Source organism: Camelina sativa, chromosome 12 (genome assembly GCF_030686135.1).
Source record: "Camelina sativa cultivar CO46 ecotype springtype chromosome 12, ASM3068613v1".
In the NCBI taxonomy this organism is placed as follows: Eukaryota; Viridiplantae; Streptophyta; class Magnoliopsida; order Brassicales; family Brassicaceae; genus Camelina; species Camelina sativa.
The window spans coordinates 27635424-27655747 of record NC_141891.1 but is presented as its reverse complement, the minus strand read 5'-3'; the positions used below and the strand labels follow the sequence as shown (position 1 = coordinate 27655747).

General features: G+C 41.5%; 2 protein-coding genes across 2 annotated transcripts; one reads left to right on the top strand and one right to left on the bottom strand.

Moving 5' to 3' along the window:
• Positions 1 to 1249: 1249 nt before the first annotated feature.
• LOC147930945 (uncharacterized) lies at positions 1250 to 2918 on the bottom strand. Its single transcript, XM_087477846.1, has 2 exons — positions 1641 to 2918; positions 1250 to 1284 (listed from the first exon to the last, which is right to left on the bottom strand). The coding sequence occupies exons 1-2, from the start codon at positions 2878 to 2880 to the stop codon at positions 1250 to 1252; spliced, it is 1275 nt and encodes a 424-aa protein (XP_087333972.1). The 5' UTR covers positions 2881 to 2918.
• Positions 2919 to 3659: 741 nt separating this feature from the next.
• Positions 3660 to 7823, top strand: LOC104732470 (bifunctional TH2 protein, mitochondrial). The gene is made up of 6 exons (XM_087478202.1): positions 3660 to 4285; positions 5171 to 5279; positions 5875 to 6165; positions 6278 to 6686; positions 6807 to 7073; positions 7141 to 7823. The coding sequence occupies exons 1-6, from the start codon at positions 3939 to 3941 to the stop codon at positions 7563 to 7565; spliced, it is 1848 nt and encodes a 615-aa protein (XP_087334328.1). The 5' UTR covers positions 3660 to 3938; the 3' UTR covers positions 7566 to 7823.
• Positions 7824 to 20324: the final 12501 nt, after the last annotated feature.

The window sequence follows — 20324 nt, the reverse complement described above, 5'->3', positions numbered from 1 at the left end:
GAGATATAGTTTGCTAATGGATAAGGGGAAGTATTTTTGTGATTACTATTAGTAAGAGTATTATTATTATAACAATGAAAGTCCTGTAAGTGGGATGGCAGTTTTCTCTGCCGAGTTGGTTTAAGTTCAGAAGGAACAGAAACCATGGAAGATGACTCATCAGAATTGTGAGGAGCATCAGAAGATGGTTGCACTAAAGGCGATTGTCCATCATTGATTTGCACAGGAAGAGAAAAATGAGGAAAGAAAGTCTTTGCATCATCTGAGATTGTAGATGATGCAAAAGGAAAAATATCCTCATAGAATATGACATGTCGAGAAACAGAAACTGAGTATGTCTCTATGTCTAGTAGCTTGTAGCCCTTAAAACCTGAAGGATAACCTAGAAAAACACAAGCTCTAGCCCTAGGATCAAACTTAGTTCTAGACTTAGGAGAAGTAGAACAATAACATAAACAACCAAAGCTCTTAAGAGAATGATAATCTGGAATTTCTGATGTTAAGCGTTCTAGAGGAGTCTTATTGTCTATAACAGAGGAAGGTAATCTATTTATTAAGAAAACTGCAGTTAACACACAATCCCCCCCAATATTCTAAAGGTATACCAGACTGAAACATAAGAGCCCTAGCTACATTCAACAGATGCTGATGTTTCCGTTCTACAACTGAATTTTGTTCAGGGGTTTCAGGACATGAATGAAAAGACTTAATTCCTTTTTGCAAATACAATTCAGTAAATTTCAATTCATTAGCATTACCAGATCTAACAGAACAAACCTTAGTGTTATATTGAGTCTCAACCATTGTTAAAAAATCAGGAAAAACATGTAAGACATCAGATTTTTGTTTAAGCATATATAACCAGGTAGCTCTACTATAATCATCAACAATTGTCAGGAAATATCTATAGCCATCTACTGTAGGGACAGAAAAAGGACCCCAAGTATCTATGTGAAGCAATTCAAAAGGTTTATTACGCATGTGATTCATAGACTTGAAAGGTAAATGTTTCTGTTTTGAAAGATGACATATACGACAATGATGAGAATTCTTATTTATAGTTTTCTTTGGTAACAACAAAATATCAGAAAGAGACTCTATTTTAGAAACAGAAGGATGTCCTAATCTTTGATGCCAAATATTAGAATCTACTTTTTGAATAGAACAGACAAACTTACCAGGAAAAGTTGAAGACGACAGATTAACAAGCTTTTTATCAAGACTCAAAACATATAGATTTGCAACTTGACTACCTCTTCCAATCATTACCTCCTGAGTAAGAGCCTGAATGCAACAATCATCAGAAGTAAAAACCACTTTAGACTTCAATGTTTTAGTGACAACACTTACACTCAACAGATTAAATTTGTATTCAGGTATGTATAACACATTATAAAGACCTAAAGCATCTGTGAGTTGAATGTAACCAGTCCCTTCTATTTTAACTGTTTGGCCATTAGGAAGTCTAACATAAGTTCTTTCTAAGGCTTGGTATTCTACATACATCTCCCTCTCATGAGTAACATGATGACTAGCACCTGAATCTATGACCCAAGCTCTAAAAGACAACTCAGTTTCATGAGGTATAGATGAAGTTAACATGTCATAATAGGTGAGATCATAAAGAGAAAGGAAAGTACCAACCATCTGGGAGATGGTTGGTACAGAATTTGAAGTCGAAGCTATGGCCTTGTCCGGGCAGGCAGTGACACTAGTGGATTGGAGTTTAGAGCTCAAATAAGATATCATGTGTTGAATCTGATCCTTGGACATATCTTCTTCTTTCTCTTCAGGACAATTCTCCTTTTCACCATAAAATTGATCAGCATTTGTCAAGTTGGTACTTCCCATAAACGTGTTCTTCTTAGCCCTTGGATGACCAGGTGGATAACCATGGACTTTGTAGCACTTATCCACTGTGTGTCCCAAACGAGAGCAATGTGAACATTTCGGTTTCTGAAAGTTCCCTTGAGCCATCAAGATCTGATTCGGTTCTGGTTGAACTGTTTGAGTCTGAAAAGCAGAAGGAGTCACCAATGGTTTTCTGTTTCCAACAACACGTTGACTCTCATCCTGATCCAAGATATTATATATTTCACTCAACCCCGGCAATGGCTTCATGTTTAAGATCTGACCTCGAATATTGTTGAAATTATCATTCAACCCCATAAGAAACTGAATCACTCGACTGACCTCCGCTTCTTCAAGTAATTCTTTCACCTGATCACAATCACACTTCTTAACTGTTCGAGACCTAGTGTTGCAAAGTTGTTCCCACAATGTCTTCTTCTTAGTAAAGTAAGTGGACAGATCAAGGTCTCCTTGCTTAAGCGTAATCATAGCCTGCTCCAGTTGGTATTTCCTTGGTAGATTGTTCACTCGAAACCTAGTAAACAAGTCATTCCACATTTCAACAGCATCTTGATAGTAAAGAATGCTATCATAAATCTCCTTGTTGACGACATTTAGGATCCACGACTTCACCATACTGTTACATCTACTCCATATCTTGAAATCAAAATCACTTTCACTTGGTCTCAACATAGATCCATCGATAAAGCAAAGCTTATTCTTAGCCTCTAAACTTATCTTCATCGCTATAGACCAGCTATTGTAATTTGATCCATCTAAGACATGAGCAACGATCGTTAAACCTGGGTGATCGGAGGATTGGAGATTGAAAGGATTATCCGACGGTTCCGATAGGCGCGACATCGATCCTTGAGTTCCGTATCCCTCCGATCGCTGAGAACGTTGCGATTTCCCAAATCCAAGCTCAGGTTCTTCATAGATCGCCGATTCACGAGTAACCTTGGCTGCGGATCCATCGAATTCTGGCGTAACACTTCTACTCTTCAGTTTTCCCCCTTTTCGCACCATTTTCTTCAAATCAAAGCTTCGGTAGGTCAATCGAAGAAGATGAAGATGATTGATCAATGTAATTTGAAGGAATCGAAAGAAATCGAAGGTGAAATCACCAGATTTTGCGGAAACAAAGCTCTGATACCATAATAGAATCGCAGAACAAAGAGAGTTTTGTGAAATGATTTTCTTATTTCTCAAATGTAACAAACTTTACAAAACTGTGATATATACATTGAAATAAACTAAACCGGATCTAAACTAAACCGGAAATCAATTGTATTTAAGTTAACCAATCTTATATACCAACTACTCTCTAATAGGTCCTACCCCCAAACCAAGACATCACCTCCTTCAGTTCACGTGAAATGTGATTTTTCAACCTAGCGGAGAGGTGCTTTATAATAATGCTAAGACTCATCCGCGTCTTGACCCAATTTATGAGATGAGACAACAAAAAGTATGCATGATCATGCAGGTCTTTCGAGAGATGTTTTATCCGCTCAGTAATAGTATGATTTTTAACCATACGATGAAACCCCTTTGCCATGCTCACAAGAATTTTCCACCTTCTCCAAAGATTTGTAAAATGACAAAGACGAACAATTAAGATATTTGTTAAGAGGGTAGTAAATATGAAGGGATAAATGATGGACCTTAAGATCAAATTATCAAACTATGACTTGATGACTACGTTCACCGAAGTTTTTTTCTTTAAGATTTGGTATAAGAGGAGAAACAAAAAGGTTTTGATGGTTGTAGAAGTCTCTTAATCAATTAAAGATTTAGGTTTCCTATTTTTTTTTTTTTTTTTTTTTTTTAATTTTCGGAAATAAATACACTTTTCAAAATATATTTATATTTTTTCTTATTTTGGTTTTTGAAAAATGAAGGTAAAACTGGATTTTGATTATTATAAAATCTATATGATTACACATACAAAAATAAAGTGTAGATAGACAAATATTTAAAAAAAATCATTTATTTCTAAGTTTCCCAAACAAAGAAAGTGAGTTCTCTCTCTATCTGCATCGAACCTTGCACAGGGAGCGAAGCTCTTCTCTTTAATCTCGTTTATGCGCTTCCTCTTCTCCACGCGCGTCATCAATAATAACTCGCTTGGTCTCCTCCGATCTCCACGCACCGCCGCGCCGATCTGTTCTCTCTGGGTTCCCATCAAGTCTCCGGTCTTCAGATCGGCGACTAGTCCAATGGCGGCGGCCGCCTTCTCTTCAGCGATGGCGATGACTCCTAACTCGGAAGAAGCTCTTGCAAGGAAGCTCTGGATCAAGTTTAACAGAGAGTCCCTCTTCTCTATCTACAGCCCATTCGCCGTCTGTTTAGCCGCCGGAAGCCTCAAAATCGACACATTTCGTCAGTATATTGCACAGGATGTTCATTTCCTCAAGGCGTTTGCTCACGCGTAAGTTTCCTTTTGTGAATTGCCCTCATTTACTTGGATTGTGGATACAAATGATGCTTGAGACTGCAAAGTGAAGATGAACGTAGATGGTAATGTTAGAGATTGGAGGTTTTTATATTAGGGCTTGAATGTATGGATCTGGAGCTTCACATTTTGCTTAAAACTCCATGAATTGTAGGTTACTAGAATCAAAAGCTGTGTGTACCTGATATGTAAGAGAAGAGATCCAATATGGAATATATAATATATGATTCATGCTTTTGTCAACCATTATCTCAGTTGTTAACCACAAGTTATGTGGATAATGTCGATTATATTTGAATTCATGCATCTGACTTTTTGGGTTTCTGAAGTTGTTAATTAACTATTAACATGAAGTTCAGATAAAGAGTATTGGCTCCTAAGTATGGGTAAGTTTTCTATTGGTCCCTGTATATGAAAGAAAGTATATCAAGAGCAGTGTTTTTATGTTGAAATGTTTTTTTTTCTGGTCCTCTAATTTTTGTAAGATTCTATGTTCTCTTGGAATGATTTCTAAGATTTCATAAGGCTGCTTTTCGCTTCACATATAGTGTGGTTGTTTGTGTCTGCCAGATGATTTATTACCTTACTATCCTTTGACATAGGAATCTAGGATAGGATTCTTATTCATCATAAGATCCGTTCTGGTGGTCTGGGATGCTGCTCTTATTCAGTGCCACATTATCATTTTCACTTTAGCAGTTGATCAAATGATTTTGATTTGTTACAATGTATGTGAGAAACATTTTGTGCAGCTTATCAGTGATAAGATATGAAGAAATGGTTATCTTAACCCCTTTCAATAAAAGGCTTTCGTAGCTTTACTTGTTTTCGTTATAAATATTTTTGTTCCTGCTTTTTTAGGTATGAGTTGGCCGAAGGGTGTGCTGATGATGATGATGATAAATTGGCAATTTCTGACTTGAGAAAAAGCGTGATGGAAGAATTGAAAATGCATGACTCATTTGTACAGGTAAAACATAAATGTCTTCCCTGTTTTACATGCTCTCTTTTTTCGTAATTACCAGAAATTGAACATCAAAATTAACAAGAGTCCCTAAGATGGGCCTAACTTCATGTATCTAACTAGAGAAAACCTTCTTGTTGCTTGGCTGGTTCAATATCAAATTAATTGTTCATTTTTTTCTAGTTGTTGGAGGATGGTGCAATCTATTTTCTGATCATGATATAAGTACCAAATGGGTGGTTTTCTTAGATAGAGGCTAAATATTTTTAATAATGCTTACCCAACAGTAAACAAATTAGTTTAATTACGCCTTTGGTTCAGAATTCTAAGCTAAGCACAGTTAGTGAAAGTACCACTTTATTTTACTATAGAACTTGGAGAGTACATTGAGATATTTATTGAAGCTATGGCTTTTACATGCGGTGGTTCCTCATCCTGGATACTGAATGCTTCTTGTATATTGGTGCTGCTTAGAATCTAAATTCTGAAAAAATCTTCCTAAGATTTCTGTTAGCTTAATTATATTGATTTCGTTGACATCATTATTATGATTTTCTTATCAAATGCTATTCTCAGTAGTATGTTTATCTGATCCTTGCAGGATTGGGATTTAGACATCAGCAAAGAAGTAAGTATAAACTCAGCAACTTTGAAATACACTGAGTTCTTGTTAGCTACAGCATCCGGAAAAGTAGAAGGATGCAAAGCTCCCGGCATGCTTGATACTCCATTTGAAAAAACAAAAGTTGCTGCCTACACGCTTGGTGCTGTGACACCTTGCATGAGGTTGTATGCCTTTCTCGGTAAGGAGTTTGGAGCATTTCTTGATCCGAGTGATGTGAACCAACCCTACAAGAAATGGGTCGATAATTATTCTAGTGATGCTTTCCAGGTATGTCGTAGTTGTATGATTCTGAATAATTCTGTTAACCCTTTAGGGTTTTAGTATGCGGTGTGAAATGATGCATCTTGTATAATGAATAGTCTATTTTCCTTTAATCTAGGCATCAGCCAAGCAAACTGAAGACTTGCTTGAGAAGCTTAGTGTCTCTATGACTGGTGAAGAATTAGACATAATTGAAAAATTGTATCAACAGGCTATGAAACTTGAAGTAGAGTTTTTCCATGCCCAACCTCTTGCTCAGCCTACCATAGTTCCACTGTTCAAGAATCATTCAAAAGATGATCTGGTGATCTTTTCTGATTTTGATCTGACTTGCACCGTTGTGGATTCTTCTGCTATTTTAGCGGAAATAGCAATTGTAACTGCCCCAAAAGATGAATTGAGTCGATCTGGACTACAAATACATCGAATGCTCTCATCTGACCTTAGGAACACCTGGAATCTACTTTCTAAGCAATACACGGAGCATTATGAAGAATGCATAGAGAATATTCTGAATAAGGAAAAGGGTCAGACTTGATTACTTTTAGCTGACACAGTTTCAACGACTATACTAATTTACTTGGCCACTATAAAGTGGTTGAGACTTTCTGTCTGTTTTTTCTCACAATGTGGGATTTCTTTTGTAGCGGACAAGTTTGACTATGAGGGTTTATGTAAAGCACTAGAGCAGCTCTCAGATTTTGAGAAACAGGCAAACAATCGAGTGATCGAGTCTGGTGTACTAAAGGGCCTAAATCTCGAAGACATTAAGCGAGCTGGGGAAAGGTTAATTCTTCAAGATGGCTGCATCAATGTCTTCCAGAAAATTTTAGAAACTGAGAATCTAAATGCAAAAGTTCATGTGCTTTCGTATTGTTGGTGCGGTGACCTGATAAGGGCAGCCTTTTGTGCAGGTATGTGCCCAACTCATCCCCTAGAATTAAGAAACTAAGTTAAAAAAAAAAATTATTTTTTTGACAGGCGGAGTCGATTCAGTGGAAGTACATGCTAATGAATTCACATTCGAGGAATCCATCTCGACTGGTGAAATCGAGAGAAAGGTGGAATCCCCGATCAACAAAGCTCAACAGTTCAAAAGTATCCTACAAAATGGAAAGGATATCAACGAGAAGAAAAGCCCCCTGACTGTTTATATTGGAGATTCAGTAGGTGACTTGCTGTGTCTCCTCGAAGCAGATATAGGAATAGTGGTTGGCTCAAGCTCGAGTCTCAGGAGAGTGGGAACCCATTTTGGGGTCTCATTTGTGCCTTTGTTTTCTGGAATCGTTCAGAAACAGAAACAACAAACTGAAGAGGAATCATCATCAACCTGGAAAGGACTCTCTGGCACTCTTTACACAGTTTCAAGCTGGGCCGAAATTCATTCCTTTGCACTTGGATGGTAGTATACCGGTAGAACAATATATGAAAAGATTGGTGTATAAACTGCCGAGTGGCCAGTTTTATCAAGAGCCACACAAATTTCAGCAAGTGGTGTTGAGGACCTTTGGTTCCTCTCGTCTAGAATTTCATGTTACTGAGCTTTTGTTGCTGCTCTTGTTTTGGCTTTCGACAGAATATTGTGATGCCGAGATGTCATTTTATGCTCGACTCAACAACAGTGAAGAGCTTTCTATACATAAAATACGTGTTTCTATTAAAAATGGCATAAAAGTTGGGATATTGATATTTGGTTTATTCTTTTCTTTCTCTCCTAGTTTCTCTCTCTCTATCTATGCATATTGTTTCAATCCTTTCCTAATTTGACAGTGGAAAAGATGTGCATTTTCACAATGGAAAAGAGGGGGTAGGTGTAACAAACATTCCCAATAAATCGATGTCATAGTTTGGATTCATATCGATCTCAGTTCAGTGTTCAATTATGTAACAATTATCCATTCCAACCATAAACTGGAAAAACATCCAACTTTAAACTGATCGTTTATAGAAACTGTTAAACTACTCCAGTTACTCCGCTGAGACAAACAACTCAACGATTATGATCTAATTAAGCGACTACAACCAAATTTCAACTAGCCACAAGACTTAAAAAATAAAGTGGTGTCGTTTTGGCGAAAAGGACGAGCGATGAGTTTGCCCTCCAGTTACAGGAATTATAACCGGTGCCTGGAGGTGTCTGTGCCACGTTTATGGGCGTGGTGACCGGTGTAGATTGCCCTTTACTCGAATCTTCATTATGTACACATCTTTCGGCTTGTATGACATGTCTTCAGTGTTGATTCCATAATGCGGGAGTGACTTCGATGGTTTGCTGAAGCAGCACCATCTTGATTACGTGTCAAAGAAGAAAACAGTGACGTTATACGGCTTCTTTTATTATTTGTAACAGCAGTATTAGAATAAGAATACATATTATTCTGTGTATATTAGGAAGCTGAGTTAATAGCCTCTAACTGCTACCTTGTACAACCTCTCCTATATAATCTCATGAATACAATGACACCAATTATCGATTGGATTAGCCTAATCAAACATAGTATAAAAGTCAGTGCTCTAACCAACAGCCCCCCTCTCTTCTCTCTTAAAAAAAAAAAATATTTTTACGCTTCTCTCTTTCTTTTTTCTTCTTCTTCTTCTCCACCTCTGCTGCTGTAACTTCTGTCTTCTTTCTTCTCTTCTGCAACAATGGCGGCTCCAATCAACTCCAGCCTCTGATAGCTCTCTAAATCTCACTCAGATCAAGGCTCATATTCCAATCATTTTGGATATGATACAGATGAACTACGACATATGGCGAGAATGGTTTGAAACGCACTGCCATAGTTTCAGCGTTCTTGGCCACCTTGATGGCACCTCGGTTCCTACAGGGCCAGCGGAAACTCACTGGTCTCAAATCAATGGCACCATCAAGATGTGGATCTACGGGACAATCTCTGAATCTCTTCTTAAGACTGTCTTGAAGACGAAGTGTAACACCCAAACTCAGATATCCGGAGCTGGTCAACGGGTTGACTTCCTGGCCCGGCCCGAAACACTCTTAAATGCAAAATCACCAGCTAACAACACAAAACGAACTCTTGATTTAACCAACCTGCAAAAGAGAGGGGTGAGTAATTGATAATTATTCAGTGAGGGAAAGCCGTAGGGCTCCCGAAGTCTCCACACCCAAATACGCTTAGACAATCCTGAAGTCTAAACCTAAGACAAGCAGCAATCATTGTGTCCTAAATCTTGTGACACACAAACATACGCACACATCACACAAATGGAACTACGTCCCATAACCACCCTAAAGACAGGTCGGATACAACGTGTGTGCTATCCTCGTGCATTATCAGATCCCTCATGCTTTTGCACTTCTTCATGCACCATGCTTACAGAACCTCCATGCCTCTTGCACTTCGTCCTAGCATCAATCACTCGTGCTCATGCTTACGGACCCCAAGCGACTCTTGCACTTGTTCCTAGCATTGCACACACGTCGGCTCGTCAGTCATCCTGATCTACCCGCATTCCGCGCCCGTAGACCACCACACAACTATAAGGAATTCTCCTTGCAGGACTCTCTGCGGCTCACCCGCATCTATGTGCCCTTGGCACCTATCTCCTCACACACAAGCACTTATTTTACCACAACAAAACATGCATTCACGCAATCATCAAACAACACTCATAAAATATCCATTTTAGTTCAATATCCAACTCTATAATACTAGTTCTCTTTCTTATACTTTATGAAAATATATTTATATACTTATAAATATTAATACACTCAACAAACAAATACGGTTACTTATATTATATGCAACTCGTAGGTATACTCAACTTAACCTTAGACTAAGCAACTATCCAAACACATCTGAATATGTAGAAGAAACCAACTAGTCCTCACCTTAGTCACATGAATCACATCTTTGGTTTAGCACTTGCAACAATAAATTCCGTCTGCAACGGTTTAGCATTACTGGTCAATATTACTTCCCAATAATATACAAAATCAATTTCATGGATTAAACCAACCTAAACCAATGTCTCCAAATAAATTAATAAGATTTTGCTTAATAATTAAATCAAACCAAAATCTAATAATTTAATAAACCCACGTTACCATGTATACGTTCGAGTTCAGTAATCCCAATTTATCTGCACAACCACATAATCGAGTTTAATCAATAAACAAACCCAATTCACACTAGTCGCACAACTCCATAATCCCGTACGTGTCTTGGTTTAGCTTGGTTTAACTCATCGGTTTAATAATCAACAAAATACAACAGACGAGACTAAAGCTTCATCGTTTACCTCTGCAACTGTTCTCGACGGATCTGTTCCGCAGCTCCACGAGATGGTTCAGCCCATGGTGGCTACGTCCTCATGACTCAACAATTAAACAACAACAAAGCAACAATCCATCAAGACAATATCAGAAACTTATCCCGCAAGTTACAAAACAAATCTAGGGTTTCCTTACCCATAACGACGTCGCCGATGGACCACGACGCCTCTGGTGTCAGGTGTTGACATCTCCGGTAACAGTGGCTGACATCTCCAGTGACAGCGGCTAACACATGGTAGTAACTCCAGTGATATACGATGGCTTGCTCACCAACGGTGATGACGGACGGTGGCTAACTACAAGTCTCCCGTGACCTCTTCCTCTCCTTCTCAGCAAGGAAAATGGTGGCTCAGCTTTCTCTCGTCTCTCTCATCCTCGGTGATTGTTGTGTTTTAGGTTTAGAATCAATCGACTCCCTTTTACGGCTTTAACGAGGGCACACAACATAACTTTTTTTTCATTTGCTTTACGTTCAGTTATGGGCTTTTAATGGACTAATCTTACTCTTGTAACAAAATTGACCCAAATACCAACTTTAAAATTGGGGATGTTACACGAAGTGCACCGCGCGTGACCTCTGGACCACCATCGAGAATCTGTTCCTTGACAACAAGGAGGCTCGTGTTATTCAGCTTGAGAATGAACATCGAAACTAGTGATGTTAAAACGGGCTCAGAGCCCGCGGGCCTAAACGGGTTCTGTATAAAAATTTCCGTTACCCATTTAGCTACAGTATAAAAATAAAGGGATGTAAACGGGTTAACCCGTTTAGACCCACGGGTATAGCGGGTTTGATCAAAATTAAACGGGTTACCCGTTTATCATATGTACTATTTTTTTTTCCTTCAAACGACATAGTTTTGATTTAGGGTTTTGCTCTATTAATCTTTTTGTCGTCATCGCTTCCTCTTCCAAGCTTCGTCGTCTCTTCCTTCAAGCCTCACCATCTGTGCTCCAAGCATCTTCGCCTCTGCTTCCATTATTATAGTTTTGAATGTTATTATCTTCGATTAGATCTAGATACTTCTGATTTTTTAGAGTCTAAGAACTAAGAGATCCATTGTATTGTTGAATTTTGTGTTTGGTTACTTTTAGATACCGAGCAATATCACAAGCGCATACTATAGAGGAGCAAATCCTCTTTGTGTTAATTCGTTTGTTGAATTGGATTTGTGGGTTATTGAGTTTTTGATATCTAGGTTTGTGTAATGTTGTGTTTTTCATATTTGGGTTTGGTGAAGGAGGTGGAAGAGAAACACCAAGACGTGAAGGAGGTGGAGGAGAAACACTCTTCTCAAAAAAAAAAAAAAAAAAAAACATATATAATGTAAACGGGCCTAACGGGCATACACGGACCTAAGTAATTAAAACGGGTTTTAGACAAACAGGTATCAAATTTAAACGGGTTTAAGTGGGCATTCAATTAAAGGGGCAGGGTCTAAACGGGCAGAACCTAAACGGGTCCGGGTAGCCCATTTTAACATCACTAATCGAAACCTCCAGATTGTTGATCTCTCCGTCCATGACGATTGCCAAAAATGAAGTCTCTCTCTGATCTCCTTGCGAATGTGAATGCTCCTGTCAACGACCGTGCTCTTGTTCGACATCTTCTCAATGGCTTGAGTTCTAAATTTGATAACATTATTAATGTCATCAAACATCGATCTCCCCCTTGCTCTTTCAACGATGCTAGATCCATGCTCAAAGACGAGGAAGACCGTCTCAAAACACTTCGTCGTCCGGATCCGTCACATCTTGACAATACATCCTCCCCTCAGGTTCTTCTTGCTACGTCACCATATGAATATGACACCCGATTGTCGTCTTCATCCTCCCCACACCAACCCACTCGCGGTGGCGGTCGACACAATCGTGGCAACCGTGGTGGCGGATGTCACTCCTACAACAATAAAGGTCGTGACAGTGGAAGTTGGAACAATGGCAATTGGAACTCTCAGCACCCCACATGGCCATGTCCCCAACAGCATCAATGGCCCATGTTTCCTCCATGGTCCAACATGCCCTCATGGCCTAACACAGTGGCCTGGTCTCAATCTGCTACTCACCAACGCCCACCTCCATCGTCACATACCGTACCCATGGCATCGCGTCCGTCTTCTAGCATCATCGGCTCAACACCTCCACCGCATGGCTCGCCGTATCTTGCATCGACACAACAATCTCCTTCCACGCCGTCCATGGACATGATCCTCACTGTTCTCGCCGGTGCGTTCAACACCATGACTTTTACAGACCCTGCGGGCGCTTGTTGGTACATGGACTCTGCGGCAACGGCTCACCTAACTTCCCATCCCGGTACTCTCTCCACTATCTCTTCTTCTTCTCCTTACTCTCTTCCCCGTGTTATTGTGGGCAATGTCTCTCTTCCTCCTGAAACAACCCTTCCCGTTTTTTTTTTTTTTTTACCTTAATTACTAGTGGTCCCATACCCACTAACATCCTAACAACAATCAATAACCGCGTATAACCAAATAAAACAATTCCATTAATCCAATAAAATTCCAACATAAATAATCCAATAACCAATAACACCAAAATCCAAACAAGGAAATAACCGAAAGCTAACATCCTACAATGTTCCAATGACTTATTCTAGCAACCTAACAACAGCTAGACCACAATCAATCAAGCCTCTAGAACATCCTCCTCCTCATCGCTTTTGATTCCACGATCACACTTTTCCCTTACCTGCACATCACAAACAACAATTGAGATGCGTAAGTATTATCATAAATACTTAGTGAGGCCGTCCTCCCATCTACTAGGTTATACACACAAGCAAATGAGACCCTCAAGTTATGCAAGCAAACAAAACACAAGCAATACATCAAACCAGGAAAACAAGTCTCGGTGGAGACTAGTGTCGACCGATGCCACCAGAAAGTGTCGACCGATGCCACCAGAAAGTGTCGACCGATGCTGAACCAAAGGTGTCGACCGATGCCACAAGAAAGTGTCGACCGATGCTGAACCAAAAGTGTCGACCGATGCTCGAATGGTGTCGATCGATGCCATATCTGCAGACGCGAACTGCACGAACACGAACGACGAATCCAGATTCCAAACCATCCCGAATCCGTTCCAAATTCACCCAATTACCTCAGAAATCACTGGGAATCACAGAAGCAACGAACCCAAGCAACAAAACAACACAAACAGCAAAAAAAACACACAAACAAGAGAGATCTCATGCTCAGATCAACCATAGTCAAGCACTCACCTCAAAATACAGAAGGAAAAGGTCGAAGAACAGTAGAGAAACTCCTTAGAAAGCTTCTCCTTCGTTCCCAGCAACAGAAAACTCAAGAATAACCAGCAATCTCACTAAATCTCTCTTAGGAATCTCAAGAACACACTTTTCTCCCTTTTTCTCTCCAAAAACACAAAACGGCGACAGAGGAAAAAGAATAAACCCTTACTTTGTCGATTTCCCCTTTAAATACCCGGTTAAACCACTAACCAAACCATCCCAATCGAAAAATCGCGAATTAAAACAAACCTGTCGAACCCAGAAATTAGTGGTGTCGATCGATGCCACTAGGGTGTCGATCGACACTCCTCCCAAAATCACAAAATCTGGTTCGCGGATGTTACAATTCTCCCCCACCAATAAGGATTCGTCCTCGAATTCCGCGACACCATCCATCCGTCAAGGACGTGCCACCGTCAACACAGCCCGCACGTCCTCCGACCGGACTAAACACCGTCAGCCAAGGTTTCCTGTGCAACTGTCGCAACAGCCCGCACACCTCCGACTGAACCACGAGATCTCCCTTTAGTTAATATACTCACATCAAAGACACTATTTGCTCACAACTCAGTGCTTCCCCCGTCCGTGGTCGCAACCAACGAATCATGCCGGCTCGCTATCAGGCCAACCGCCTTAAGCTACGGCATCCAGGAAGTCACTCACACACACACTCCCCCCGCTCTCAGGTCGCAACCTTCGAGTCATACCGGCTCACTGCCAGGCCACAGCCTACAGCTACGGTATCCAGGGAGTCTCACACACCCACTCCCCCCGCTCTCGGGTCGTAACCCTCGAGACATACCGGCTCACTGCCGAGCCATGGCTCACAGCTACGGTATCCAGGGAGTCTCAAATATCCCGCTCTTGGGTCGTCACCCTAAAGCGCGCTCTCGGATCGTCATCCGAAGCAGACATACCACTCCCACTCTCTGGCCACAAAGTCCATCGAGCTATCGGTATCACATGAGTTGAGCCCACACAATCTTGAGCAAACAAGTCTGATGTCAACGAGTATCTCCCGACTAGATCTACCTCAACACTTTCCATTTCTGGAAACTTCTATTTTTAGAAACTTTCCTCTTTTAGCATTGCGCCTTCACGAAAACTCATATCCCGAACACCACCATGACCACTACCCGGTCACCCTGGAACACCCTACCCTCAAGGTATTTTCATACACTTTTCAAAAATAGAAAAGCTCTGACTCCTATAACACTTTCCATTTATAGCAACCTTCTATTTATGGAAACTTTCCATTTATAGCAACCTTCTATTTATGGAAACTTTCCATTTATAGACTCCCGTGCTATTTCCTTTCCAGTGATTTTTCACAAATCCCAAAACCAAAGAACTCCAACTTTTATTAGAACCTCAATGCAATAATCGTTTACAACTCCAAATGAAAATACATAATGAAAGAAAGAATACATAAGCTAAAACTGAGAGCCGGAATGGACACCCGGTCCTCCTTTTGGCTGCACCGCAACCTCCATCATCTGCCTCCTCTTAGGACAGAAAGGCCTGATATGCCCTTCCTCCCCGCAATGATAACACACTCGACGATACTCCTGCGAATCACCTCCCCTGGCCCCGCTTACCGACACGTGATCCATGCTCCCGCTCCCATAACCTCCCTGGCTACCTTGGTTTACCACTGTCGTCTCTTCCCGCTTCCTTTTACGCCTTTGCTCCAACTGCCTATCCTTGTTTGGAATGCTCTGCTCCAATGTCTCCTCTGAACGAACCGCTGGAGTGACCACCACTAACTGTGACCTCAAGTCATCCTCTATCCCAGCTGCAACCTCAACCAGCTCCGCCCTCGTGGCATAGCTCCTCACTCTGCACCGAGTCCTCAGATCATCTCGCAAAGCCAGCAAGAACCTCCGCACCTGAGCCGACTCTGGCTCCCAAGCCCGGCCTGCATACCCCACAAGCCGACTGAACTCTGCATCCAGTTCCCGCACTGTACGGTCCCCCTGAGTCAAACCCAAGAACCGTGCCTCCATACGATCAAGAGCCTCCTGAGGAAAATACTTGGAGTTAAACTCCCCCACAAAATCTCCCCAAGACATACCCCGCTGCACCCTCCGTGCTGTCACCGACCTCCACCACACACGAGCATCTCCTGACAAGTAAAACACTGCCAGATCCACCCTGTACCGGTCGGGACACCTAAGCGAAAGGAAAATATCCTCCATCCGCTCTCTCCACTCATCCGCTACACTCGGATCGGTACTTCCTGAGAAATACCCGGCTCTCACATGCCGCAGCTGCTCCATCATCCGCACATACTGTGCATCCACTACCTCGGCCCCCGGCTGCACACCTGCCTGCAAACCCGCCACAGGCTGCACCGCTGGACCCTGCCCACCACCCACTGGTGGCACTACTAGATCCTGCCCACCAACCACTGGCGGCACTACTGGATCCTGCCCACCAACCACTGGCGGCACAACTGCTGGAAGTCGCTGCAAAACCTGAGCTAGCAAGTCCATCAAGACATCCTCCCTGCCTGGAGCACCTCCCGCTGCAACCCCCACACCCGGGGCAACACCGTGACCGACACCGGGCCCATCCGCCCTGCCGTCACCCAAACCAGCCTGGTCTCCAGACACACTAGGATGAACCTGTGACTCCGCCACCTCCTCACTGGCCATGCTCTGGGCTACACTCACACTGGCCTCAGGAACCTGACCTCGTCCCCGACCACGACCACGACCACGCCCACGACCACGACCACGACCGCGACCAACAGCACCCTCTCTAGCCATCTGCACTACCCAGAACAGAAGGCTAAGCACACAATTCAAAAACCGCACATAGAGTACACATCTTACCGTGGAATCTCATTGAAGGCTCGAGGAGGATGATACTAGGACTCCATACCGCAAACAAATTGACTAACTACTCATAATCAATTCCATCACACAACATCATGCATCAAGCAAAAGGAAAATAATTCACCCAATTAAATTCCTAACCGCTCTAACCATCCATTTAACCATCCTAGAACCGTAAAGGCTCTAACACCAAAATGAAACAACCCTTCCTGTTTTTTTTTGTTTTTTTTACCTTAATTACTAGTGGTCCCATACCCACTAACATCCTAACAACAATCAATAACCGCGGATAACCAAATAAAACAATTCCATTAATCCAATAAAATTCCAACATAAATAATCCAATAACCAATAACACCAAAATCCAAACAAGGAAATAATCGAAAGCTAACATCCTACAATGTTCCAATGACTTATTCTAGCAACCTAACAACAGCTAGACCACAATCAATCAAGCCTCTAGAACATCCTCCTCCTCATCGCCTTTGATTCCACGATCACACTTTTCCCTTACCTGCACATCGCAAACAACAATTGAGATGCGTAAGTATTATCATAAATACTTAGTGAGACCGTCCTCCCATCTACTAGGTTATACACACAAGCATATGAGACCCTCAAGTTATGCAAGCAAACAAAACACAAGCAATACATCAAACCAGGAAAACAAGTCTCGGTGGAGACTAGTGTCGACCGATGCCACCAGAAAGTGTTGACCGATGCTGAACCAAAGGTGTCGACCGATGCCACAAGAAAGTGTCGACCGATGCTGAACCAAAAGTGTCGACCGATGCTCGAATGGTGTCGATCGATGCCATATCTGCAGACGCGAACAGTGCAAACACGAACGACGAATCCCGATTCCAAACCATCCCGAATCCGTTCCAAATTCACCCAATTACCTCAGAAATCACTGGGAATCACAGAAGCAACGAACCCAAGCAACAAAACAATACAAACAGCAAAGAAAACACACAAACAAGAGAGATCTCATGCTTAGATCAACCATGGTCAAGCACTCACCTCAAAATACAGAAGGAAAAGGTCGAAGAACAGTAGAGCAACTCCTTAGAAAGCTTCCGCTTCGTTCCCAGCAACAGAAAACTCAAGAATAACCAGCAATCTCACTAAATCTCTCTTAGGAATCTCAAGAACACACTTTTCTCCCTTTTTCTCTCCAAAAACACAAAACAGCGACAGAGGAAAAAGACTAAACCCTTACTTTGTCGATTTCCCCTTTAAATACCCGGTTAAACCACTAACCAAACCATCCCAATCAAAAAATCGCGAATTAAAACAAACCGGTCAAACCCAGAAATTAGTGGTGTCGATCGATGCCACTAGGGTGTCGATCGACACTCCTCCCAAAATCACAAAATCTGGTTCGCGGATGTTACACCTCCTGTCACTGCTTCTGGTAGCACTAATTTCCCTTTGCTTCTCATCCCCTTCATCTTAAGAACATTCTTCTTTGTCCTAAAATTTTAAAAAATATTGTTTCTGCCCGTCAATTTACTGTTGAAAAATCTTACACTGTTGAATTTGACCCTTATGGTTTTCTTGTTAATGGTCTTTGCACTCGGACCCCTCTCTACGCTGTCTCGTCTTTGTCCTCTTCATCAGCTCCTCATGCTCTTCTCTCTACCGCTTCTGCTTCCACTTGGCATCGTTTCTTAGGCCATCCCGGTCACTCTGTTTTTCACAATCTATCTTCTTCTGCTTTATTTGATTGTTCTCAAACATATATTCTGGTTTATGTCATGCGTGTCAACTAGGCAAACATGTTCGCCAACCTTTTCAAACCTCAACTTCTTATGTTTCTTCACCTTTTGAAATAATACACTATGATATTTGGACTTCTCCTGTTTCTAATGTGAGTGGCATCAAGTATTATGTTATTTTCTAGACCAGTTCTTGCATTTTTTTTGGATTTATCCTCTTCGTCCAAAGAGTGACGTTTATGTAAAATTTTTACAAATTTTTAACTATGTTACAACCCAATTTCAGGTTTCTATTAAAAGTTTTCAATGTGATAATGGTGGTAAATTTAACAATCGTCAAATGCAGGCTTTATTTTCCTCTAATGGCATTCATGCTCGTTTTTGTTGTCCTTACACAACTGCTCAAAATGGTCGCGCTGAACGCACTCTCCGTACTATTAACAATCTTGTTCGTGTTCTTCTTTTCCAAGATCACATGCCCAACACTTACTGGGTTGAGGTGTTACACATGGCAGCTCATCTCTTTAAACTTCTTCCCTCCACAACGATTGATAATCAGATCCCTTTCACTCGCCTCTTCCACAAACCTGCTTCTTATGATTATCTACGAGTATTTGGGTGCTTGTGTTATCCCAACCTGTAAGTTTTAGAGTCTAAGAAGAAGTATAATCGGAAGTTTAAAGGAGAGTGTTTGTCGTGTGGATTAAAGAGTGTAAAAGTGTAAGAGAGAGAGAGTGTAGAAGAAGAATAGAACTTCTTACTCAAAATAGTTCCTAGTTACATCCTGAATATAGACAAAGTGAATAAGCATATTCCTACAAGATGCTGTACACGGTTTACATGGGTGATATCGACATCCTTCCTTAAGCTAACATGTGACTTTCTTGGTCGCCCACTTGCACACGATCTCCAACGGCTATAACAGCTACAAGGGGAAGATTCTAGAGACATTGGAGATCATTAGGGTTCTCTTCTTCACGGGCTGGACTCGGTTATATCTTCGCTCGTACGGATGGCCCATTGATCATGTTGTACGGACAAGGTTGTACGGATGATGATGTGTGACTTCTCATACTCCCCCACAAGCTTGAACGATAAGATCATCGATTAAGCTTGAAATAACGAGCACCTACCTCATTAAAAACCTTAGTATAGAAAACCACTTGGGAAAAACTATACATAAGGGAAAAAGAGTGTAGGTGCCATGGAAGGGACATTTCATGGCTTCGTGAGATCCTTAAGGCCGAGCTTAGGGTGAATATATTCACACACTTGTGGACTGGCTGCCTTGTAAGAATATCGGCTAGTTGTTTTTTGCTGTCGGTATGACATGGGAGGGTGACACCGAGTTGAATTCTCTCTCGCACCTTGTGACAATCAACTTCAATGTGTTTCGTTCTCTCGTGGAATACGGAGTTGGTGGCTATATGAATGGCTGCCTCGTTTTCACAATGCATAGTGATGGGTTTTGATGATTCGACTCCAAGATCCTTCAACAACGCTTTGAGCCACATAAGTTCGGTAGTCAGCTTCATCATGGCCCTATACTCGGACTCCGCACTCGATAGTGAGACCACCTTTTGTTTCTTGATTTTCCACATGACTAGGTTCCCTCCTAAGAACGTGCAGTACCCGGTGGCTGAACGATGATCCCCATGGTCTCTGGCATAGTCAGCATCGCAATATCCTACCAACTCGGTGCTCTCGTTTCTTCCCATCCATATGCCTTGTTCCGGTGATCCTTTGATGTACTTGAGGATTCGATTCACCATGTTCCAGTGATGTCTAGTGGGGTTTTGCATATGTTGACTCACCCTGTTCACAGAAAAACAAATATCAGGTCTAGTAATAGTTAGATATATAAGCTTACCTACTAAACGTCGATATCGTATGACATCTTCAAATGGAGCTGCCTCAAGCTCCCCCTTTCCGGCTGTCTTGTAGTTTTCCTCAAGTGGTGTGGTTACAGCCTTCGATCTAAGCTTTCCTGCTTCACTTAAGAGCTCAAGTGCATATTTTCTTTGTGATAAGAATAA

Bases quoted from the DNA above. Each gene is read 5' to 3' on its own strand.
- LOC147930945 (XM_087477846.1), bottom strand. From the start codon at position 2,880: ATGGTGCGAAAAGGGGGAAAACTGAAGAGTAGAAGTGTTACGCCAGAA. The intron at 1,285-1,640 runs GTACTTTCCTTT...TGTTGCATTCAG, and splicing joins AACCATCTCCCAGATGGTTG to GCTCTTACTCAGGAGGTAAT.
- LOC104732470 (XM_087478202.1), top strand. From the start codon at position 3,939: ATGCGCTTCCTCTTCTCCACGCGCGTCATCAATAATAACTCGCTTGGT. The intron at 6,687-6,806 runs GTCAGACTTGAT...TTTCTTTTGTAG, and splicing joins TATTCTGAATAAGGAAAAGG to CGGACAAGTTTGACTATGAG. The intron at 7,074-7,140 runs GTATGTGCCCAA...TTTTTTTGACAG, and splicing joins AAGGGCAGCCTTTTGTGCAG to GCGGAGTCGATTCAGTGGAA.